The sequence below is a fragment of the Tubulanus polymorphus genome, chromosome 2 (genome assembly GCF_964204645.1).
Source record: "Tubulanus polymorphus chromosome 2, tnTubPoly1.2, whole genome shotgun sequence".
NCBI lineage: Eukaryota > Metazoa > Nemertea > Palaeonemertea > Tubulaniformes > Tubulanidae > Tubulanus > Tubulanus polymorphus.
Window position 1 is genome coordinate 10,094,323 of NC_134026.1, and position 25,772 is coordinate 10,120,094.

Below are 25,772 nucleotides of genomic sequence, written 5' to 3' on the forward strand. Positions count from 1 at the left end.
GAAAAAATACGCTCGTTTGTGTGTCCCTAACCTTAGATAGACTTTGGTTCCTAAATCAACTCCTTGACATTGAATTCTGACCGGTTGACGCTGGATGACGCTTGTTGACACTAATTTAGTATGACCGCTTTATTCTAACGATCATGCATGGCCTATAGGCATTGCCTGCCCGCCCTGCGAGCAAGTAAGTGGATATTTTGCTGAAAACGCAATATTCCAATTAGCATTTACAGGTAAATTTCGATGTAATTTTTGTTGTAATTACTAAAATAATGTTGCAGCAGCAAAATATCCACTTACTTCAGCAGTGTTTTCTACAAGAAATTAACAAGCCAGGTCCCTTTGAAAAAGAGGAGGGTCCCATATGTCACAGTCCCTGGAACGAAAGCTGGTTTAAAAAAACAGGCAGGACCTTTACAAACGACAGACAGATCTGGGACCTGGGACCTGGCTCTTATTGAAAACACTGTTCAGTGGCCAATTCAGACTTCCTTCTGCTGTTACAGGCGTATGCAATTTCAGATCAGCGATGATGTCATTGATCCGGGGTGAAGAGGTATATTTTGTTATCACAATCAATTACAAAATAGTAGCTGCTGACAAGTTCTATAATTGTGGTGAGTTTCAAGGTCATTGGTTTTTGTATATGGTCACCAGGGGGCGTTGAATATTGAAAAGTCCGGCAAAACCAACCAAGTGGGGACTAATTGCAAAAACCGCTGCTTGTCCCCACTCTGGATCCTTACTCAGTGCTATCCTCTACTGCGGACGCGATGAGAATTTAGTCGTTGAAGATGGACTTGAACGTCGCAATATGTAATCGAAGTTTTGAAACCATTTGCAGGGCGGGGACATCACGTTTACTGTGATCGATTATATAGCTCCATTCCTCTTGCTGAAAACCTTTATAAAAAGGGGTTTCATTACACCGGAACAATAATGCTAAATCGAGTTGGCATCCCAGCGGAAATAAAATATCCAACGAGGATGCGTGTCGGTGATGTTGTCGCTTATCGTAGTGAGAATACGTTGCAACTAAATTGGAGAGATAAGCGCGTTGTCTCCATGATTTCGTCATATGGAAAGGGAACTGAAATCGAAGAGATTTCTGTTCGACGCGATCCAACAAAAAAAGTAAAAAAGCCTAGTGTCATTGTGGATTATAATAATCATATGTCGGGCGTTGACAAACACGATCAGCTCAATAAATATCATGAATCCACACGTAAGACCGTGAAGTGGTGGAAAAGGATCTTTTTTTGGCTCTTAGAAAGTTGCGTCACGAATTCGTATATTCTTTACAAACTGCACAGAGGATTTCAGATCAGAATTATATCAGAATTTCAATTTTGTTGTTGTTTTCATCAATTTTAATTTTTGCAGCGCCCCCTGGTGTCTAAAAACCATATGTACCCAAGAAGGATGTCACTGTTCTCTGAGATAATCAATCACACCTGAAATGAGCTGAAAAGGAATTCAATAGGAGGCAGAACAAACTGAGGAAATGGAAGGAGGCAGTTATTGTTCAGAGGATATTGTGACCCTTAGATGACCTTTGAATTTTGGGGGATTTGACCCCCGTAACATATCAAAACACAACCCCAAACCATGGATTTTTCTTCTAAATGTCTTTTTGAATATTTTTGAATATATATCTCTAATTTCTTTTAGAAGTATTACATAGTAAATATATACTGCAAAATTTTACTGTTTTGAGGGGTCTACTTGACCCCCCATAGACCCCAAGACCCCAAATTGAATTTTTGAAAATAATATTCTGGTAGCTGAGGTCATAAGCTCCAAGAAAATTATAACTATTATTATGCTATTTCCATTAGAACGACTGCAATAAGGCTTTGAAAAAAAATACTAAAAAATTGTTCTAAAACAATGAAACTAATTCATCACAGCTGAATACCATTAATCAATAATATATTCAACACGGAAAGAGTTAACACGCATTTTTTTCAACAGGGCTAAAAATCATGTTTTACAGCACAGTGATCTACTTGTTTTTCAGGTAGAAGCTGACAACCTTGGGGAAGAAGGATTTGAAGCAAGAAGATTGATCTGTGACCATGTTCACAATGTGGGTGGTATAATGAATGTACAACTTTCACAAGCTCTAATTCTTTCTGTTTCGACTGCACGACAAAAGTATAGACAGCATCTTGAAGATGAGCAAAAGAAACGAGCAGAGGAGCAATAATCCTTAAAAAGAAAGACTTTAGAGGACCAAATTTCAGAAGCCAAAAACAAGAAAAAACGCCTTACCAAGGATGTAACCTCACTCGTTGAGGTAGCTGACAAATAAGCAGATAAGGCAGAGATCACAGGAAAACGGGAATTCTTAGTTGAATCAAATAGTTTGCGGCGTACTTCTAAAGCGAAAAAAACTGAACTCGATGAAAATGAGAAATATCTTGATGGATTGCTTCTACAGTTAAAGGATGCTTAAATCAGTTGCTTAAATGGATCTATTTTTATTTACATATATCTGTTAAAATACATATGGTTTGCTTTTAAAACAACCGTCTGAGATTTGTTTTTAAAACATTAATTTTATCGATCTGTTGCACACATTCTGAGATATTTAAGCATCGTTGGTCTCTGTGAAACCTGGAAAGTCATGGAATATTGGCTCTCAGGAGACATTGAAAATCATTGAATATGTTACTTGTTCAGGTGCATATACCCTGTAGCAGATTATTATCACATATAGCCAGATGTGGCGAAGGCAGCTAAGGGTACAATAACAGCACATATTGAAAATGAAACTAACGTAATACGCAACCAAAATGAAATGTTGAATGAGCCAGAAAGCACAGAATCGTTGTGGTCAACAGATACAGCCTCAATGACAAAGGCCATAGTACATGGAAATTGCCATCAAGGTCACCCAAAATTTGGTGTCCCCTCTGGTAAGCAATGTGTTGCTAACTCCTTAGCTGCTATTATTCATCCAATGAACAAGTCACTGATACACTGAACATCAAATGATGTTCATTCTGTCTTGATTACTGGTAATGAATTATATGCAACATTGACAAGTATGAACACTTTATCTTATATCTACCTTTTAGTCAGTGAACTGCTGAATGCAATTGAAATATCTAATTATATGTACGAAGTAAATGTTGGAATCTCATATGTTGCAATGCTTGTTTTAAGTGTTGAAATGAAAGCTGGAAAGTTTGGTGTAATTATGGAATTGTCTGAATGTTTACACACAGTACTAGATGAATATAATGCTTGCTTTGTTACATTTGCTGGTAATACATTTTGCGTTTTGAATCAGGATGGTGTGTACTGGGTATTCGACTCTCATTCACGTGACTCAAATGGAATGATGACTGCTGATGGATTTGCCACGATAGTAAGTCATAGAAGTATAAATGAATTAGAAAAACATTGTCACAGACTTGCCGCTTCTATGAATTAAATTGATGAAATAACAGGTGTTAATATAATCTGCTCTGATCAAAAGGATCTTACAGGAGAAACATTATCCACACAGCCTCAATCAACCAAAACCGTCTCATTTAAATGAAATCTATGATGATGATGTTATAGCTGTGGGTAGCTCCATACACCACACCTCACTAGTTTACATACCTCTAGAAAACGTTCAGTGTTTATCATTATGCTCTATTCTAGACATACCAACTCGATCTGTTATAGGTATTCCAATGGCTGAACTTGGATATGACAGTATGCCTGCTTATACTGGACCGCTAGGCTCACCATGCAGTACCCATAAGATAAAAGGTGAAGGTAACTGTTTTTTCAGAGCTATCTCTTATTCTATCTGTGGTACTGAAAACTATCACAGGGTAATACGTACAAAAGTAGTAAACCACATGAAACACAATGCAGAGAGGTTTCAACCCCATTTGAGAAATGCAGATATTACTGTAGAGCAATATATTGAAGCATCCCAGATGAAATACGTACAGATATGGATGGGCGACTTAAGTTGAAATATTGGCCACAGCTGATTTACTGCATATAGATATCTATACGCATATAGATGACAAATGGCAACAATTTTCGGATTCAGTTTTAGCCACTGTAAAACATCAATATGAATCCAATGGTAATATTTATCTTAGAAACAGTAGTGGTATGCACTATGAGGTTGTTGTGTGCGTAAACTGTTCTGATGTATATGATAAAGTATGCGCATGGTGCGGGAACGAGTATAATTCAATGAATTATGCCACCGATAACAAACGTGAAGATCAAATCAGGAACAGGAAATCAGTCAAAAGGCGTTATGATAATCAGCGCTATCGGCAGGATAAAATGTATCGCAACAAGATGATAACGTATGCATCTCTAAAATATGAGAACGATGAATCTTATCGCCAAAACCAAAACACAGGGAAAAAAATGAAGTACAGTAGCAGTTTGGAATTCCGCCAGCAGATGAAATTTAATACTGTTAAGAAATACCACAATGATCGTAACTATTGTAATACTCTGAAAAGGAAAGCCGCTATGAACTATAAACAGAGAATGATGAATTTCGAAACCAGGAGAAAGCGTTCAGTATACAGAAATATAAAAGTGACTCTCAGCATCGAGACCATGGACGTATAAACTAGAAGGAAGGCGCACCATTCATCAAGATCAAAGGCCCCGCTGATAACAGCTGTTTGCACTGTATTTGCAAGTGCCCGTTGAACAGGTGCGCGTTGTTACTAGCAACCGCCTAGCGTCTCGGTATAAAGGAAGCGGTGTATGGGGATGCGCAAGCGCAATAGAAGCTATTAATGTGCGTAATAGATGTGCGCAGTCGTCGCAAAAAGAAAGATGGCTTCGTGCTCGGCGTTTGAGTGAAAATTTTTCGAGAATACGTCAATTTTTTGCGAAACTACAGCAGATTAACTTATGGAAGCATATGATGACATTTTTTAAATATAAGGTGAATATAATGTCTAATTTCTCATAGTCACACTCTTTTCCTCTGTTTGTGAATTATACATTTAAATGAAGAAAGAGTCCATCGTATCGATCCAAATGGTTTACACGCCAAATTGTAGAAATTTCAATCAGAAAATTGATCAGTTTTGGTTATTCTACCGTCCATGTTATGGATTTTTGAAGAGAAATGATCACCTTTTCTCAACATAATCAGTAGCCTTCTTTATTATTTCAATGTTTTCCTATCTTAAACTGTCATAATTTACCTCTAAATTGTTTCTATTTTTCCAGACTTCAGACTATATAAAAAACGAGCAATGGATACGGAATGTTTAGCGCAAAGCTCAATAAAAATTGGTAGGTGACCTGTAAATCATCAAATCCATGGTATGAAAGTTATTACCACTTATCAGGCATTTCAGAATTTTGATTTCATTTATTTTAGAGAAACATCGACAGAATCTGAGCTCCATTTGTCGACTGTGCAGGCAACACTTCGAATGTGGCGGAGGGATTGATGTGAATGATAAGCGTTATGCGACAATCATTCAGGAATTCTTAAATATTACCGCTGCGGAAGATGGAAATGTTTTTCCGAGTTGTTTTGCAGCAAGATTTGTCGTAGGAAATTGGATCGTGCAAAAAAGCCAAGAAAAACAGAAGTACTGCAGTTTCGTGAACATGGTTCGGACTGCACAATTTGCGACTCGATGCATGAGGAGGTATCGGTGGAAGAACTAAAAGCCATTGCGGAGAGGAATAACTTTCACCATCAACGTAATGATGATGGATCACTATTTTTTCAGTTGTCAGCTAGTTTTCAGCGGTTGGAAATCAGTGTATTTTTGATGAATGATATGACTTGAACTATTAAAATCAGGGAAAGCGATTGTACGAATAGTGAGCTGTTTTCTGCACAACCGAAAATTATGACAACTTTTTCATTCGCGGAATTTTTGTGTGCGTTAAGATCATTTTATATTTGCTCTGGAAATGCTGATTTTAAAGAACTATGCGAACAACAGAAAGTAGGAGAAGCTGGTATTTTCTTATCTCGCGAGAACAAAGTGACTACATTTGAAGAAATAAATTTCGATACAGAATCAACGGTGCGGCATATTTCGTGTTCGATGCTATTGAAGGAAAAACCTGGCAGATGTATTTACTGTGAACTGTATAGACCAAACTTGTTTTTGATGAATTCGCAATTATCAAACAAACCTGCTGCTCCTGGATTACACCGTCGAAATGATAATTTGCCAAAGGCTACTTTGATTTCAAAATGTAAAAATATTCAAAAAGAGAAAGCGTCTCTCAAAAGAAAATTGAAAAACCTTGAGGAACAGGTGAAAAACAGAATGGAAAAAGATGGTATTTGTGTGAACAGTGAATTATCAGAGAGTTTGACCACCGTACTGAAATTGAACAAGGAATCTATATCAAGCTTACATGAAGAATCTCCTCAGCAAATCCTGTGGGAGCAACAAGCGGGCAATGAACTGGCACCCTGTACTCATTAAATGGTGTATTTCCCTGGCATACAACTCGTCATCTGCCTATGAACTATTGCAATCATCGCCATTTCTGAACTTGCCGCATAGAACTACATTGAGGGATTATACTCATCTTTGGAATAGTGTCTCTGGTGTCAATTTTTACCTCATCAACCAAATAAAGAATGAATTGAATTTTCATAATATGAAAGACTACTAAAAATGTGTGTCACTCGCCTGCGATGAAGTTAAGATCAAAGATGGTCTTGTTTACAGCCCAGAAACTGGCGAATTATTAGGATTTTGCGACTTGGGCAACTTAAACAATGAACTTGCCACATTTTCGAATAGCTGCAAAGAAGAGGTAATTAATGTGAAGCCATTGCAACACACGTCATGGTATTTATGATTCGTGTTTTATTTACTGAAATCCATAGCGTAATCGCCCATTATCCATGCGTCGGTTTTGACAGTAACCAGATATTTTGGGCGATACAAAGAGTGCTGCAAGCCGTTGAACTGTCTGGTTTTCTCGTAAAATCTTACCTTTGCGATGGTGCATTACCAAACAGACATTTTTTCAAACTACACCACGACATTGAACTTCATGGCGATGGACCAGCATTTTGTACTCCCAACCCGTATCGTTCTGGATCAATGATATATGATATATCTGATCCATCGCACCTGATGAAAACGACGAGGAACAATTGGGATGTCACAATTCTGGATGGCACAATAAAACAAGGAATTTAACGGTTAGTATTATATACAATTGAATTATTAATTGAATTATTAATCAAAATATATATTAATGTATTTTCATATTTATTATAGTTCAATGGTCAAGGAATTAAATGGCAGCAGCTCGTGTCCGTCGTAGAATGTGATGCAGGCATAGATGCTTTCGGCAAGGGAAATGCAGGAGGTCTTCGAATGCTGAGCAAAATTACGATGGACCATTTGCGATTCACACCTTCATTACGAATGAAAGTAAAACACGCTGTTCAGGTAAGAATGAACTGATTTTTCTTCAGTGATTTGAACAAGTAATCATTCAAATGTTTAAAAAGGTTTTCAATTTCTTTAAAGGTTCTGAGCCAGTCAGTTGCAGATGCATATGAAATATTTGACAGATTCAAGGATAGCACCAAATCGACGCGTAAATTTGTTTCGTATATGGACACTTTCTTTGATTGTTTAAATGCATTCAAGACTGGATCAGCGGAAAAAATCCAAAAAAATAACAACAGTACCCTATCATAGAACGGATGACTGGCGTTTATCAATGAATAAGGTTTTAAAGCTCTGATATTCATCTAAGTTCTGAAATAGGAAAGAACTTTTTATCATTTCCAGTGGCTCGAAGAAGATTTCTTGCAATTCCTAGAGAACTGGCAAAGCCAAAGTCTGGCTCGTGATGATTTGACAAAAACAGAGAAGAGTCGCCTGTGCTTAAGTCAGCAAACACTAGAAGGATTTCAAATTACTGGTAATGACATATTTATTTGAGACATACTTAAACAAAATTTACATTTACAACATATCATAAATATCTAAATTTTAGTTAAGTCGTTTGTACGCCTGACTCGAGAATTGGTGCTTGAACCAGAAGTGCAGTTCTTTTTGAGTGGAAAGTTAAGCCAAGAGCCCCTGGAGATTTATTTCAGCAGACAGAGAGTTTGTGGAGGCAAACATGAAAACCCGAACGTGCTCGATTTTCGGCAGAAAAATACTTGTCGCTGGGTCGAAAGCAATTCATGGATCGCCATATGGCAACTGCCAAGTCGACGATTACTCAGTAACGGACGAAATCGATCTTCAACGAAGAAATCGAAGAAATGATCACTAAGTATGTTTAATAATCTGATTTCTGCCGTTTTAACCTATGTTCTGGGAAGCACTTAAACTTTTTCGAAGGCTTTTCTCCTTTGTTGCACCTGTTTTTGGGTTCAATTTCTGTTTCACAAACACGTATGAATTGACAAATCCTTTCATTCGAATTCATATCCAGCACCGAATAACTTGTTTTAGCATATATGTTTTCAATTCATCATTAACTAGGGGTGCTGATATGGAATTCCACGAGAACAGTATTGCCCGGTCACTTAGTACAGTATCTTCAAGGATTTTTTTAACATTTCCTTTAACAGATTTACTGCATTTGATGTGGCAAGCAGTGGTTTTATTTTCAGTTGTAACAATTTGAAAAATTGATAAACACTGTCATTTACACAGAATAGTCCACCACGATTACAAATATCAATCAGTTGTTTAGTATAGTCGAGAAATGATGATGCACTTGAAATATCTTCAGTTCTCCAAGAGGCAAAAAATGTTGCATAATTTGCCGCCATAACAGAATTCTCCTTTTTTGTTGATTTATAGCCTATGTAACGTTTTTTTAAGTTGAGATGCAACATATCCAGCTACATAACGAATAACTTGTTCTTCGTTTTTTTCTAGCTCAAACTTTGGTAGCTCTGGAGAAATAACAGCAGTTTCATTTTTTGTTTTCATTATGCGTTCCAACACTCCTAAGACATTAATAACAAATAGGCATTGATAACAAATGTTTTCTTTTCTAATTTTAGTTGATGACTATCAAAAAATATGCAGAACTCGGTCATGAAGTTGACATTGTGAATAAGCTTCAAATATGCTGTGCAGCTCTTGTAGTAGTCATTTTCACCCGGTATTCGCTTCTTCTCGACAAACAGACTTTTAACCAAATTATATATATAAGGAACAATTACTTTCAGCAAATTTTTTTGTCGTAGAGTTCTCATAATCACTTTGGAACAATGTATATAATAGTTTCACATCAGCGCTGTATTCTATGTCGAGCTCACACATACCATCAAGTTTCATTGACAGAAGACCATCTCTTAGCATTTTTAAGGAGTCCATGGTTGCACTGTCTTGATATGCTGATTCCGGTGCTGTAATTTAAATAATACATGTATATTAATCTTTCAAATTTTGTTAATAATGTATAGATAATAGAATATAAGGAAGAATTAATCTTAATTCTTATATATTAATTCTTGTATATCTATCTTTCAAATTTTGTTAATAGTTTATACATAATAGAATATAAGGAAGAATTGATCTTTAAAATACCTGTTTTCTTAACTTGAATGTTTTCCGGGCTTTTATTCGAGTGGATTGCATCGACGACCTCACTGAGCGCGGCTAAGTTGTTAAAACCTGAAAAAATTGTATTCCGTTAGTGATCAAAGAAAAAATGAATGACAGTCAAAAATATTGAAATACAATAGATACCTCTGGAACATTGACTGCTGCAATAACATTCACCACCGGGACCAAATGCACTGTCTTCAAAGCAAGCTACCAGAAAAGCTGACCCACATTTTTGACATATGACTAATTCGCTGTTCTTGCCACAGTTGCACTTGAATGAGGTTCCCGCAGTGCACCTCAGGCATGCGAGTATTACAGATGGCGCGCACAACAGCGGGTCGTGTTGTACATTGTTATTGTATGTAAACGCTGTAGACCTATAGTACTGGTACAAACGATTTCTTTTAATAAATAATGAGTGAGCAAAATAGTAGATATGCGAATCTGACACTAGCCGAGATAAAAAAAGAACTACGAAAAAGGAATATCAAAGTGTCTGGCCGAAAAAATGACTTAGTTGAGAGGTAAATGGATTTTTATTGGGCATGTTTACATTTTCAATTTACTTCCGGGTTTATGCACCGGTATTCTGTTCCTAATATAATGTTTATTGAAATGAGTAATTTATCTTAAATGAGGTGTTATTCAGATGTTATTTTCTAATATGAGAACGTTATTGAATATATTTATATTAGATATCGCAAAAATAGGTCTGTTGTTTATTTTTTCAGACTACTTTTCCATGACAGAACTGCGTCTAATGATGAGCCTGATGTGGAATACCACATGACAATACCAGATTTACCTTCTTTCAAGGATTTACATTCTGGAGACAAAAATTATATAAACCTTGATAAGAGTACAGTTATTGACTACTTTAGATGCTACAAAAAGGAATATGACCTTAAGTTTGAAGATCTGTATAATGAAAGGTAATTTAATAATATTCATAGAATTAAAAATTAAATGTTTACATGCTTATGGGCCTGTCTAAGATAAACACGTAGTTAAACTTATTTTGAAATATCATTTCAGGTACATAAGATATGCTCGAATTGCTTTCGAACAAACGGATGACACAGATGATGACAACAATTTCATTTATATAACATCAAATGTTTGGGCAGAAATGCGGAAATCTGTCTCTTACAAGGTCGACCTGCTACTAACTAAGGAGGGAGGCATAGAAGAGACACAGTGTGAATGTGCTGTTGGCCAAGGACCGACAGCACATTGCAAGCATGTTGGATGTGTACTATATGGATTGACATGCTTTTCTGAAAATTCAGAAATCTTAACTGAATTGACATGTACTCAGGTATGTATTTCTTCCTTTTTTGATTGGAGTTAATATTTTTTGAAGGGTATTTGACAATTTTATATTTTTGCCACAACTGATGGAAATTTCATTCTTTTCAGGTGCTTCAAACCTTCCACAAGGCTAAGCCTCTCAAGGGATCCCCAGTGAAGGCTTGCAATCTGGCAGCCATACGCGGGAAAGAAAATCCCCCAGTGGTTTTTGATCCAAGACCAACCAAATGGCGTAATGTTGGAACGACCGAACAGAATCTCAGGAATTCAGTAATCAATTATCAAGCCCTCCACCCCAGCCATCGATTACCAGTCCTAAATTTATTTCCACCAGCCAATTTACGTGCTTGTGACCATGACTACATGAAGCAAACCATGGAAGAAGATTTTCTACAAAAAATCAAAGTAAGTACAATTTGATTAAAAATTAATAGCACCTATGGCGTGTAGTTATCTTTAATAGAATAAAACATGTTTTACATAAGAAATGTAATTCTTAATTTTAGGTCTCATCTATAACTGCTGACGATATCATAGACATTCAGTCAAAAACAAAATTACAATCTTCTAGCAAATTGTGGAAAGAACAAAGACAATACAGAATAACATCATCTACATTTGGAACTATATGCAAGGCAACTGAAAGAAGGGACATCGAAAAATTACTTAACTCATTATTTGGCGATACAGAATTTACTTCATTAGCAACGAATCATGGCAAGAAATATGAAAATGTAGCTGTTAGAAAATTTGAAGCAGAAACCGGGAAAACTTCAGATTCATGCGGTATTTTTGTTTCAATCGAACGCCCCATGTTAGCCGCTTCTCCTGATCGTATTCTCAATTCAAATGCTGTGATTGAAGTTAAATGCCCATTTAGCGCAAGACAATTAAAAATCACTCCAAAATCTGTACCTTATTTATACATTAAAAACACTGGAGAACTAAGCCTAAAGGAAACTCATGATTACTATTATCAAATACAAGGCCAGTTGTATTGTACAGAAAGAAAATTATGTAAATTTGTAGTTTATACACTGAAAGATATGAAAATTATTGATGTGAATTATGACCAAGAATTTATAAACAGCATGCTTCTTAAATTAGATGATTTTTATGTAAAGTTCTTTAAACCAGCATTGATTGAAAGATTCTTTTACCATTGTGAATCGAAATACAATTTCTAAAAAGTATAAATACATGTACATGAAAATTATGTCTTATTTTCTGGCTCTTAAACTTTTTCAGGCATCTCTCGGAACTATAGCCGACTTAAAGTTACATAAGAAAAAGCATACACTTATAATGGGATCTGCTAGTTCGGAGTCTGTATTGTTCATAGGCTGCTTTAGGATTTTGAATGTCTTTGCCAGTCCTATCACTCTTTCGACTTGTACTCTTTTACTCGCAATTTTTCTGTCTTGTAGTACTGATGAGGCTGACATTCTATTTTTTTTCTTAAAAAATTCTGGGATATTGATGGCGACATTTACTGGAACGAATAAATCTTGCATGTTAAACCCTTTGTCAGCCATTATCGAATCTCCAGGGTCACAGATTTGTAGGAGATTGCTACGCTCACAAATCTGTCGGTCACTCGCTGATCCACCATAAATGTCTGACACAAAACTGACCATCCCACCCGGAGTTACGCCTATCAGAGCCTTAACTGTATTTCGGTTTTTATATGTTGAGTATGTTGCTTGCTGGCCAACCGGTTGTTTCGGCTTCATTATTGGACACTCGGTGCCATCGATAACAACTCTGGTGGTAGGATACTTGCGCCTGAAATCTACTGGCGAGTAGAATTTTACAATGTCTCGTGATGGCCACCAATTTATCTCCTTGAAATGCAAGTGTAAGAAATTTATCCATGTCACAAATATGTTCTTTACTTCTTTCTCAGAGCATCCAAACATAAGAGAAAGTTCATAATGTGGCCGAGCCAACCTTAACTTTGTAAGTGTTAGAAAGAACTGGTCCTCAATCGCTAATGGAGGTTTATTTTGATAATAATATCTCAGTTCATTCACAACTTGGCCAAATGATCCCAATAAAAATCGAAAGAATTCATAACTGTTCATTCCTGTATAATAATGGAATGCCTCATCATTAAACATATAGTCCGAAGCCTTCATTCCCGGTTTTTTTTCAGTTTGCGTCATTACTTCCACAGTTGATACTTCTTCTGTTTGAATGAAAACTGAGCTTGTTTTTGAAGTCTCACCTGAAAAATTCAATTTAAAGTTCTATGAAATCCAATTTCTATTCCAACTTCAAGATTAATGTAATTTGAATCAAAATGAATTATCCATAAATTATAATACTGTTTGCAGGTAAGTATAAATCAAAATTTATTAAACCCACCTTCTTCAAAAGTTTCGACCTCTATTTCTATAGGCTCACATTCAGTCTGCCAAGATATAAGGGCTTCCATCTCGCGCTTTTCTTCTAATTTCTGTCTTTTATATGCTCTTTCCTTTCTCTCTGACAGAGACACATTTGGTGTTTTTTCCAAGAGAAAATGTGTGGGACCGCACCTGGTTTTAAGACTTGATGTACAACATCATTCCCTGAAAAATAAAATACAAATGATGAATTCATCACAGACAATATAGCCTAAATAAATATTAATTTACGAATTTATTTACAATAATTTACAAAAAATACACCATTTGAAACTGACTACAGAATTAAAACACCATAGTTGCATATCCTACCTTCTTTAGTGCTCCGAATATAATCATGTACGTCAAAATGTAATTTACATACTTTAGCCCACTTGCCAGGTTGCCATTTTCACTGCTAATATCCACTTTTGTCGTAATTCTAAATCTTTTGATGGAAATTGGTGACCTCCTTTACCGTTGCACAAAGGCACCGAACAATATATTGGCATTTTGACAGAATTTGAACTATTATCATGAGAAATTTCTATAGAATTCTATATTGATGTGTTCAAGGAACCTCAGTTTACACATGAACCGTATCGTGGCGGCATCTAGTGGCAATTATGTGATACATTTCTTGGAATTTCTAGGATCTATATTGAATTCTACTAGATCTAGTATATACTGCATCTATAGTTAAGCGACCCGCTGTTATGCGCGCCATCTATCGTGATAGCTGGATTGACGGGAACCTCATTGGCACTCTATATTCGTTTTGGTTGTAATCTCGAGATTGAACGTATCTTGGCCAATAAATTGAGTGAAGTCCTGTTCAGAATAATTGCACAAAGTGTCTTCCAAGTCATCTAAAATTTGATCTAAACCAACCGCCATCATCGAATGTCTAAAACTGACAGCGTAACCAAGGATATACGTCAACGAACTGACATCGGATTTCAGCGGAATTAACCGATTATGCCCGAAGCTATTCCGGAAATAACCGGACATTACCGATCACAGCCGCAGCTACACGCATCCGCGCGCAGGTAGATGGGATTACGTTATAGACAGAGATGTGTGAAGTGTTTACTCTGCGCTGACAAGTAGCGTCAGAAATACAGTTGATTCCTTTGAACCAGGCTGGTGCGCCCTCCTTCTAGTTTAAACGTCCATGTCCACATTACGTGGAGTCATTTTGATTTTATAGTCATCGATATAGAAATCGATTTAGTTCAATGTATCGTGGCTTTGTTTGATTCTATTTGACTGTAATAGCTGAAAAAAACGTCTTAAACTGCAACAATTTATCAAAAGGACATCAAGACTCAAGCCTCGTCTTTGTGCCCTTTTTTGGGACAGTGCCCTTCAGAAGATTGGTGAACCCAGCCCTTTCAGAAATCCTGTATCCGCCCCTGCAGGATGATGAATTTTGAAACCAGGAGAAAGCGTTCAGTATACAGAAATATAAAAGTGACTCTCAGCATCGAGACCAAGTCAGGATATACAGTATTGCAAAATATCAGAATGACACTTAGCATCGAGACCAAGTTAAGACGTACAGTATTGAGAAATATTGAAAGGACATTCAGCATCAAGAAAGGGTCAAATGCTACAGCATTGACAAATACAAAACTAATTTGGACCATCAACATATTGTGAAGGCCCGCAGTATAGATAGGTATGCACACGACCCGATATTCAAAAATACTATCAAAGGCCAAAATAATTTGAGGCGGGAAAATGAAAAGGTGAAGAAATTGGACGTCAATTATGTCATATCAATATTTCGGGACACAGCAAAGAGAGACCCTGAATATGTATGTGCTGTTTGTCAACGTCTACTTTTTCAAAATCAAGTGAAAAGATTGGATGTTAGCATGTATAGTACTCGCAGTTCCAAACACTCAGCTGTTGCGCGAGAATTTATAACAAATACCTATCTACATACATGTAGCAATACTTGCTCTCAGTCATGTACCTTGAAAGGGAAAATCATGGATATGTCATTGTTGCCACAGTAAATTACTGTCAGCTATAGTACCTTGTAAAGCTGCTGTTAATAACTTGCAATTAGAAAGTATTCCCGATACGCTTACACAACTGAATTCGCTAGAAGTTCATCTCGTTTCAATTAACATACCATTCATTAAAATGATAGCTTTACCGAAGCAAGGTCAGCACGGATCTCATGGGCCAGTCGTATGTGTACCGAGCAATGTAAAAAAAAAACAACGACATATTACAGCGAAATTATTCGGATGATCAAATGATGAAGGTCAAATTGAAACGAAAACTTACATTCAAAGGACATAACAAGTATTAATTCGTTGAGCAGAAAAAGATAATGGATGCGTTGTGTACATTGAAATCAATTAATCCACATTATCGTGATGTGAAATTAAACTATGAGTGGAATAACCCATTTGAAGAAGTCACTGAAGATCTGAGAGAGAATCACTTGAGGATGAGATATTAGATACAGAAACAATTGAAACTGAAGAACTGCCCGATCTTGACAACAATTCCACAGCACAAGGACAAAACGATGTCAACTGCCAGGAAGAAACTGATGTCAAAATCTGCATGGAATGTACATGAATTCCTGCCTGCAACCAATTAATATCGGCCAGGAAATTCTTGACGCACATTTCAATGACATTTTGTGTGTGGCTCCTGCTGAAGATGATAGCCCAATAAAGATTTTGACTGATACTGAGAATGAGGCCAGGTGTATCCCCACTCTCTTTCCGACCGGTAGATTTACATATCATGATATTCGAGGACACAGGATTACTTTATCACGCTACTTACACACACGTTTAATGAATGCCGACCCCAGATTCTCGCGAAACAGATTACATATTTTATGCACAGTTTTTGTCTGAAATCAACCAGGTCAACTCAAATGTCTCAATTGCATTGCGGAAAGGAGTGAAAGATGGTAAGAAAAGTTTGAATATTGACTTGAATACTTTGAAAAACATTGAAAATATGAACGAATTGTTGAAACATAATGACGGTTATAAGTTTTTAAAACCTATCAGAGGAACCTATCTGGGAAGCTGCTCAAAAAGACTTGCTGGCTTAGACAATTAGGTGTGCCAACATTCTTTGTGTCATTCTCTGCAGCTGAAATGAGATGGGAGGACCATTTAGAGGCTATAATGCGAGTTGATGGTTGTGATAAGCCAGTAAGAGACATGTCATGGTCCGAGAAATGTGGTATATTGAGACGAAACCCAGTAATTGCAGCCAGGATGTTTGATCATAGATTTCGTACGTTCCTTAACACTGTTATCAAGTCCCCTGCACAACCTATTGGTGAAATAAGGGACTACTTTTATCGGGTGGAATTCCAGATGCAGAGCAGCCCACATGTACATGCTTTGATATGGGTAAAAGATGATGACGTTGATGGCACTGAGTTTGTAGATAGATACATAACCTGCAGATTGCCTGAAGAATCCGAAGATCCTGAATTGCATGAGGTTGTCACCAGTGTCCAAATGCATAGTAAAAGACATTCTAAAACATGTCGTAAAAAAGGTACTGTATGCAGGTTCAATTTCCCCAGAAATCCATCCCTACAAACATTTCTAACTCAGATGAAATATGAAGCCCCTCCAACAAGCGATGAACCAGATGAAGAAATTCAGCAAATACAACATGATGCAGCTATGAATGCAATGACCCCAGCTAGAGCTAAAGAGATACTTGGAACTGTGTGGAAAATGATGAATACAGAGGGAACTGAGTTAACAACAACAGAATCATTATTCAGATCAATTGGTATCACACAGGATATGTTTGAAGAAGCCTTTTGTAGTTTATTGCGTAAAAGTGGTGTCGTGTTGAAAAGAGAACCAAATGAATGTTGGGTAAATCAATACAATCCTGCATTATTGAGAGCCTGGCAAGCAAACATGGACATCAAATGTGTGACTGATGCATTCGCATGCGTAGTATATATTGAAAATACATCAAAGCGAAGGGACATCGCGCCAGAGAAGATGACGAAACTGGTATTCTGAATATCTCAATTGGACAATCACCTAAGGTATGAAACAGTTTTTATTATTTTGTTCCTTCATAGTTTGTCAAATTGTATTTCTTAATCGTGATCTAAAAAAGGGCAAACTATTTGAAATTGATTGTCCCATTGCCAAGACATTGCTTTCAAAACTTTCTCCCTGCTCTTTCAGGTTTTCATTGGGTCTCCTTTTCCCATCAATGATGATATTATGTTGGCTTTAACAAACCCTCCATCCATTTCTATTTTGGAGACTCTGTCCAGTCCAAAAAAGAGAAGAGTCACCATCAAGGGCAAAGTCGAAAAAGTGAGTACTACATAAATATTCTCATCTATTTATCACTTTTCCTTCATGCTCAAGGGCCTGTCGCTCTGTAGTAGGTTTACGTTTTAACTGTAGAAAAATGGCATTTACTGACATATAAGTGACTATAAGTGACATTTTTAATCCACCAGATTATCAACTATCAATTTTTCAACCATTGTCTTTAGAGGCCCTGCTATATTTGGCGTTTTAGCACAATCCCCTGCAGTAATATATCATATTTGATAGGCATTTTTCTCATCTCCAGGTGTTCCAAAGTTCTGGAAAAAGAACAGATGTGTTTGTGTCCGACGGCACAAATGATATTGTGGCCAAATTCTGGGAAGGGTCTACCATCACCAAAGGCTAATACCAGTCTACAAAACCAGGCCCAGAACTTATCGAAACAAATAACTCTAATAATTACCTCGCATGAAGTGCTTGCAGTGGACACCAGCTCCCTGCAGTTATTATATATTCCCACTATTATGGTATCATCTTTAACCTAGGGGCTTGAAAATGAATTCAGTCAGCCTCCCTGGACCCTGGTAAAAGATAATTCCTGTCTATAAATCTAGCTCCTGTAATGTTTTCATTGCACCCCTTTCACCACCAACTATGTACCTACAAGCATTTCTATTTGTTACTTCAAGGTAGAACAGTCTAACTACAGAAACGGCGTTTTGACTGACATAGATGACGAGGAAAAGCAGTTAATCGTGGATGACAACATTATTGAATTCACACCTGGTATTTTAGAATTAGTCATGGAATCACAATACCACCTTCCAGTTAATGTGGACATAACATTGGAAGGAAATGTTATAACAGAGATATGCAAATCATCGTAAGTACATGGTCGATCGACCAGTTAGATGAGGCTTTCTTCATCATTCGTCCAAATAACTTGACTGTCGCCATTTGTAAACAAAATTGTCTAAATAGTGCTGCCATCTATAGATATCCTATTCAATTCAATAAACATTTATTGCAAATAAATGGCAGACTATATCTTTACCCCCTCCACGTCGACGATTGCAATCTGGCAACTTTATTCTGAAAGCAATATTTGAAATCATGCTTATATAGATTTATCTGTAAGAACCTTTTCGGACTCATGCACCGGACATGATTTATATGAACTGTAGATTCTATTTCTACATTTTCATTTCAGATTGCCAATTCTGCATTGTAGTGTAAGTAGTGTAGCAGAGTCAACGCATTTGGTATCTGTACCATCAACCGCCTTGCCTGGGCCCTCGGACGTTGAAAGTGCATCCGCAGAGTCGTCGCTCTCGGAAGCTGCACCATCATCCGCCGCCTCGCACTTGGACGCTCCGAAAAAAAGCCAGCGAAGTCGAGGAGATCGCTTAAGTTGTGAAGTAGCTCGCACATTACTTACATTTTACAGCTACGACTACGTTCAGTGAGCATTTTAATTAGCACTCGAAGTGCGAAACACATACCGCGGTAGATTATCACTATTACTATTTTATTCATACTCTATTTAAACTGTTTATGTTCAATTTATCATATCAATAGGATACTTAATATCATATATTGTATCTCTCTTTATTTCAACGATTCAAAGGAAAGCGAACCCCAGTGTTCAATGAAAAATGATGGCACTTTTTTTGTAAATATTTCTCTTATCTAATAAATCATATTCATTTCATCTTTTTGTTTAAGCCTTTTCCATTTCTTGTCTACTACGTTCTTTCCAACCACAGTGGAATCTTGTCATAACATCTTTTGGAATTTTACTATTTATTAGTTAACAAATAAGAGCTATGACAAACATATTTCTGCCCTCCCGTGTTCGGTGTGACGAGGTTCCATGAACGTGTACTTAGTAGACCACAGTCAACCCTACACAGCAAAACAAAGCCTGGCGCGACGGAGATGAAAAAGTGTATGCATGTATCAACAACATCTTTCCAAAAAACATTGATAATTAAATACCATAATAATTGGTTTAAAGAGATTGAAGGATTCATCGTCAATTTGATCAACGCACAGCGAGCGCCTAAGGCACTAGAAGATATTCTCGCCATAGAACTACAACGGCCTATCACTATGTTTATTATTGCTTGATTTATCATTAATCATACAGTTTGGGGACTTCAATAATCTTACACGACAGTTATAGCAGCTGATATTATTGCAATCAGTTAGGTTACTATAAGTGGAGATGAGATAGGTCTTTAACAAACATTCGACGGATGATTTACTTCGAAGGTCGATAACGTTTCACCATAATTGGCAATGTTCTCCATATATTTGCAAAATATTCTTTTGGTGATTTTGTTTCTTTAAAATGTGGGTTTGTAAGTGAAGAATAGTTGTGGTCGAGGTGAATGCTTTTAATGATTAGATAATTTGCCTTCTTCCCTGACGATAGTAAGAACTATTTTCTTTTCCAATAAAGAGCAGTCGCAATAGAAATATTATCTGAATTTCTACACAGGAGTTATGGAGTTAGCCTCTCCATCTCAAGGTCAATTTATTTCGAGCATATTTGTTGTTCCTAAGAAGGATTCTGGAACTAGACCAATTTTGAATCTCACTCACTTTGACAAGTTCGTCAAATATTGTCGTTTTACAATGAATTCGTTGAATACTGTTCTGAATTTAATGACTCTGGGTTGTGTTATGGTATCTCTTGATTTAAAGAATGCCTATTATTCCATTTCAATTTGTCCCGAAATAAGACTTGGATAAACTTAAGGCAGGTTCACTTATTCAATCTTTGGCAATCAAATCTACTACGACATTGATGTTTCAGTAGACAGTTCGTGGCAAAAAGGGGACATAGTTAACACAATGGAGTTGCACTAGTTTGTCACTAGATGATATGTTTAGACATTGAGGTATTGTCAGATTTGTGCCTGTCATGCAAGGAATAGGAAAAAGATCAGAAACTGCTGACTTTTATAAATGGAAGGTTACCCATAACTGTAAGATTAACTACAAAGGTAGCTCAAATAGCAAACTTTTAACAAGCTTTGTGAAATCAAGCCAAACCGATCCGCTATTGAAATTACCAAGAGGGAATGCATGTACAAAACGTGTCAGAGCACATTTGTGAGTGCTAAAAACATATTACCATGGAAAGAACCTGTCAGATAGATAGGTGATAAGTGGAAATGGGCGGACTAAGTGATGTCAAAACAGACGTACTTCAGAATTATTATGGCCTTGCAATAAGGGGCATGTTGCAATCTGTTGAAGCCACAATAGAGCAATGAGTCAGTGTTTATCACATAGCATCGACTGCATAAAGTTTTCATCATGACATACATTGAGTTACATGGAAATATTTAGCCACTAAAAATGTTAACTAAAGACACAAAATTGGTGATTGAAGGTTTATCTTTAACTAGCGAGAATTACTCATAAGCCAAAGACTTATTAATTCTGGTCAAGCATATAAAATTACCGAAGCCACTAAAAACTGTGGTCAACTAGTGGATCTCGAACCGCCGGTTTACCATCTACAATCGTTCCATGAGTTTTATGACATGATCGAGTAGTATACCGTAATTCGGAATCGTTTAATACTACTTCAGACTCGTATGGTTTTGCTATTAGTGCTGATTTTATTAAGTAAACTTCGTAAAGAAATATTAGGAGGAACATAGCTCGTTCACATGAAAATTCAGCTTTGTCACTTTCCAATCTTCGTTCTCCCTGTTTACAAAGATTGATGTCTTGACAACTAAGGTAAGAAAACACAATTTCATATTTCACTTTTGGCACTTCTGTATGAAATTAGATCTTCAGAAGGTAACAAATCACAAAAATACTCATGGGAGTTTCACGGGAGTGGAACCAGTAAACGTATATCCTTCAGAAATGGCAGCAGTATGGGAAACACTGTAGCAACAGTTATTGGAGAAACGAAAAAACTGTGATTCTGGCGGTCATTTGGCTAAATCAACATGTACAGACAGTATCATTGATCTTGTGAAAATTCTATGCATGGAATAGGTTCACCTTTTTGCTGTCGTAGGCGCACGAGGTGCACCATGAGCTTTTTCCTTAATGCGTGGCACGTGCACCACTAGACTTGCTGCTGTTGAAAAATTCAATAGATCGCAAATGTATCCGCATATGTTTAGTTGTCTGATAGAGCAGCATATTTAAGTGTTATCGATCGTACAGTCACTCCTACTTCAATAACACTCACTGTATGTGCACTGTGCTTGACCCCTCAGTGTATGAATGCGTGCTGTATAACCAGTAGTACAATAATACAGCCTACTCTGTAATACTGCAATACTATTCTATGGCATCTTGTCAAAGGTACTCAAGGCAATCAAACCAGGGACCTCATACTACGATATGTAGAGGATGGAGATGATGAATCTAGTGAAAAACAATGATGATAAAACTGACAATCATGTTGACAGTGATGTCATAGACCCAACCAATTCTGACAGTGAAAATGATGACAACACTGCACCAGTCACCCATAAAATGTCATTGATCAGTGGTGAGTCAACTGAAAATGAATGCCCACCAAGGAACCGAGTGATGGGGCAAGCCAGGGGACAGCAAAACTCAAATCATCGGACAGGGCAGCCTGGCATAGTAAATTGCAACGAAGATCAAGATAGGGATTGGATGACGTGAATGTCATGTTAGGCAAAATATAATCTGGATGGCTCCACGAGCAACCCCCAGACCAAATGATTGCGATAATGTTAGTGAATCAGTTGAAACCCCATTTAAGTGCACCGATGGATGCCAATGAAATACATGGATTGAATTTGGCCCTTGTAGATTTCCTGGAAGTCAGAAAATACTGGTCAACATCGTGGGATTTGCATGCCCCATTTTTCAACAATTCTGATCCAAACAATCCAGCTCGTGGTGAAAAAATTCATCCACGCATTGAGAAATTGGTGGAAAATTTCAACAAGTACTATGCCCCACACAGAGCTGTCCATGGATGACAATATGATTGGTTATGAAGGCAGAGTGATTTTCAGGATGAATATGCCATAGAAGCTGTTTAAATGGTAGATAAGTGGAAATGGGTGGACTAAGTGATGTCAAAACAGACGTACTTCAGAATTATTATGGCCTTGCAATAAGGGGCATGTTGCAATCTGTTGAAGCCACAATAGAGCAATGAGTCAGTGTTTATCACATAGCATCGACTGCATAAAGTTTTCAAGAGTTTGATGTAGAAATTAGTCAATGAGTAAACATGAATTCATAGAAGAATAAGATAACAAATATGGATGGTTGCCTTTTTGCCAAAGTGAACTTTTGTTTTTGTCCCTAATTTACCCGTTTTAGTAACTGCGAGTGTCTGTCCTAGAATTTCATATAATTCACTACAGTCTTCTAGTTTGTGTTTTAGTTTCTACCCTTAGTTAACGCAGGCCTATTATGTGTCGTCACTACAACTGCTTCATCTTTATACTGGAGATGCACAAAACAAAGCAGCAAGGCCTGTTAATTGGTTTTGGTAACAGATCACAGCCATGCTCAAGTATTGGTAAAATCAAAGTTTCAAATGCCAAACAGCTCATGAAAACTAAGGCTACTACCACTGCTACTAAACCAAGTACTGTATATGCAGAAGTTCTAAGCACGGACGAAGAAGCCAGCATGCTGTTAACTTCCACAAGATTTCTGCAAGAAGATGTGTTGCATAATCATCATACTGCAGATATACTACCTTCTAGTCCAGCTACTCTTCACGATCTTGTAATAGATGGCATATGGAATAGAACTAGGAATGAAAATGCATGGTGATATTTGCTGTATGACAACTGGAGTCTGATAAACAGTTGATTATATGATGTTCATGGATATGATGTTTCTCTATGGCACCACCCCAATACTTGCAACTGTATGTAATCCAAACACCTGTTGGTGACCATTCAGCTTCCCTGGTCTACGATCTTATGCAGCGCAAATCCAAACATAGATGTAGAAAATATTTAATGTGATTTGATAGCACAGCTACCATGTTATTTTCGATTTCTAGAAGGCATTGATAATGTAATAAAAAGTGATTTTGGCGAAAAAAGTTGGCATTGAAGGGTGTTGTTACCACCTTTGCCAAGCTACATGGAGTGAATTACAGGAACTTTGATTGGGTAATCATTATTGCGATGATGCTTAATTCACCAGGGTATGGACAGGTGTAACAAAATTTCATTTCTCAAGACAGATACCTCTATCCCCTTGGTTATCAGCGACCGTGCAGAAGATACATTTCCCCTTGCTTCAACTCCGGCGATAACCCGCGGCTCCTTAGTCCCGAAATTGTTCCCGGTGGTAAATAGTACCGCCGCTGTATTTATCTCGCCTTTTACACACTAAATAATTATCGAAAGTCATCATGTACGATACCGTTTGAAAGAGGATTATAAAGTCTTGACTCGGTGAAAGCATCTACTAATGTCATCGTTTTTTAGGCGACACGAGCTGTAGTTTGGTAGATGAACCGATTTCGCCGGTTTGTTTACTTCCGGTCCGGCCTCATGATCCGCTCGATAAGCGGGAGAGTTAAAGTTTCTACGATGACGTCTTGTTACTGTCACCATAACATATCACCTTAGTATTTAGTCACATAAATTAAGTTCTTAGATAATTATCATTATAACAAACCTAGAAGATGATTTCGGCACCTTCGTGCCTTAAAGCTAATGAGTATTCGACGGTTAAACCTGCGATCTCGAACGCGGTCACGCATGACGACAGCCTTTCGGGACCTCACTTGTCTTTACGACCGAACTATCTAACACGAATTTCATATCATCGGAAAGTACAAGTTCCAACCTTTTTAATGGTATATTACTTCGATAAGAAGACAACGTAGTTCAGCAGCAAAGCGGCTCGGAAGAATCCTAGGAAGCACATCCGACGGGGCGGCCATTGTTGAGCGACCAGTGAAGCGACGCGGAGTGAAGATGCAACACATCGGAGTCGGCAATATCAGAATATAAGGCGCGCAGTTTTTCTCTTTCAGTTAGTTACTCGGAGAACGTCTTTAAGATGTAAGTCGGTCCGGGACAGCGCCGCCTGGCGGCGTTTCGGGTCTTGTACCCATTCGTCTCTGTTCCTTCTTTCTGAGTTAGAAATTAAGGGCCTTAGGCCCACAGAATCCCCCTTACTGTAAATACGTTACTAGTCTTGAGTATTACTCTTTGTTAAGCATTAAGCTACGGCAAAATCATAGTACGATTTCCTCACCTATGGCCATAAGCCATTGGGCATTACGTTTACCGTCCATACTTATGTATTATTGACGGGCCCTGTGTTTCTCGTTTGTCCTTAGGATCGTTGAACTATATATAATCCGTCAATACTTATGTATTAGGTATGGATTCTTGATACCAGGCCTTGGGTTCTTGTGTTACTCCCCGTTTATACTTAAGTATATAGAGACGGGTTTGACCATTACTTGTGCTTATAGCTTTATCAAACTATTATTCTGCCTTCATGTATGTGTGATATAGGTCCTTAAGACCAGCTTTCAGGCGCGTATCTTTAAGTTTCAATAAATTTTATATAGGTATAATGTTCGCGGTCTATATGTTCGTTGTATAAGTATGAAGCGTAACAGCATGTGTCAATCGCATTATCTTTTCCCTTTGTAAGTATGTAAGCATTTGTGGAGTATGAACCTGTCTTGTATTTGAGCATGACGTATGTCAGTTTCTGATAGACGAATAAAAGCTGCTGTCGCAGCACGTAATGGTATTAACGATTTAGTAATAGATGTTGGGTAGTAAAACCGTGGAGTTGGTCGGAGCGTCCATGGTCTGTATAGAGGCTTACTCTCGGAAATGGTACAGTCCAGCGGAACGTAGTGCAATCCCGTTCGGGTGACGGGCGGTTTCTGTTTATTCCGCTATCCAATTTAGGCTCAAGCGAGGAAATTCCACGTCGGGGGTGGGTGACGTGGTGTGTGATACGGTCGATTCGGGTTCATGTATAACTACGAGGCCGTATGTTATTGGGTGAACAGAAGGGTGCGCATCGCTATCTGTAGGTTCTAACATAGGGTTGGGCCCGATCCTTAGTTCCCGGAGGATAGTTTTCAAATCGACCCAGTCGTTACGTTCCTGGATCTATCAGCAATCTACACCCGGGGTTGCGGGAATTGCTTACTCGTGTGTTAGGTCGAGTTAAGCCTGAGAGTCATTTAT

General features: G+C 37.6%; 4 protein-coding genes and 1 pseudogene across 6 annotated transcripts in view; 3 read left to right on the forward strand and 2 right to left on the reverse strand.

Moving 5' to 3' along the window:
- LOC141898895 (uncharacterized) overlaps positions 1 to 25,772 on the reverse strand; it is a 116,856-nt gene that overhangs the window by 13,369 nt on the left and 77,715 nt on the right. The gene's annotated exons all lie outside the window — the stretch shown is intronic.
- Positions 2,858 to 3,738, forward strand: LOC141900802 (uncharacterized). The gene is made up of 3 exons (XM_074787840.1): positions 2,858 to 2,973; positions 3,172 to 3,376; positions 3,682 to 3,738. Exons 1-3 carry the CDS (start codon positions 2,858 to 2,860, stop codon positions 3,736 to 3,738), a joined length of 378 nt encoding a protein of 125 aa, XP_074643941.1.
- LOC141900632 (uncharacterized) lies at positions 6,724 to 8,176 on the forward strand (annotated as a pseudogene).
- LOC141900803 (uncharacterized) lies at positions 11,238 to 12,061 on the forward strand. The gene is made up of 2 exons (XM_074787842.1): positions 11,238 to 11,279; positions 11,381 to 12,061. The coding sequence occupies exons 1-2, from the start codon at positions 11,238 to 11,240 to the stop codon at positions 12,059 to 12,061; spliced, it is 723 nt and encodes a 240-aa protein (XP_074643943.1).
- Positions 12,109 to 25,772, reverse strand: part of LOC141900631 (uncharacterized) — a 55,214-nt gene continuing 41,550 nt past the window's right edge. The window contains exons 1-3 of one of the 3 annotated variants that reach the window (XM_074787611.1): positions 13,595 to 13,740; positions 13,242 to 13,447; positions 12,109 to 13,101 (exon numbers count right to left, since the gene is read on the reverse strand). In XM_074787611.1, coding sequence (XP_074643712.1) covers positions 12,119 to 13,101; positions 13,242 to 13,311 — 1,053 coding nt within the window. In that variant the 5' untranslated portion in view covers positions 13,312 to 13,447; positions 13,595 to 13,740 and the 3' untranslated portion in view covers positions 12,109 to 12,118. Of the gene's footprint in view, positions 13,102 to 13,241; positions 13,469 to 13,594; positions 13,741 to 25,772 lie in introns of those variants that run through there. The other 2 variants (XM_074787613.1, XM_074787612.1) reach the window with 2 other exon arrangements.

What these genes read in the sequence shown, in the direction of transcription:
- LOC141900803 (XM_074787842.1), top strand. Translation starts at nt 11,238, where the DNA reads ATGAAGCAAACCATGGAAGAAGATTTTCTACAAAAAATCAAA. An exon ending in ATTTTCTACAAAAAATCAAA is followed by an intron (nt 11,280 to 11,380) that starts GTAAGTACAATT and finishes TCTTAATTTTAG; the next exon opens with GTCTCATCTATAACTGCTGA.
- LOC141900802 (XM_074787840.1), top strand. Translation starts at nt 2,858, where the DNA reads ATGACAAAGGCCATAGTACATGGAAATTGCCATCAAGGTCACCCAAAA. An exon ending in ATTATTCATCCAATGAACAA is followed by an intron (nt 2,974 to 3,171) that starts GTCACTGATACA and finishes GCTTGTTTTAAG; the next exon opens with TGTTGAAATGAAAGCTGGAA. An exon ending in CTGATGGATTTGCCACGATA is followed by an intron (nt 3,377 to 3,681) that starts GTAAGTCATAGA and finishes GATCTGTTATAG; the next exon opens with GTATTCCAATGGCTGAACTT.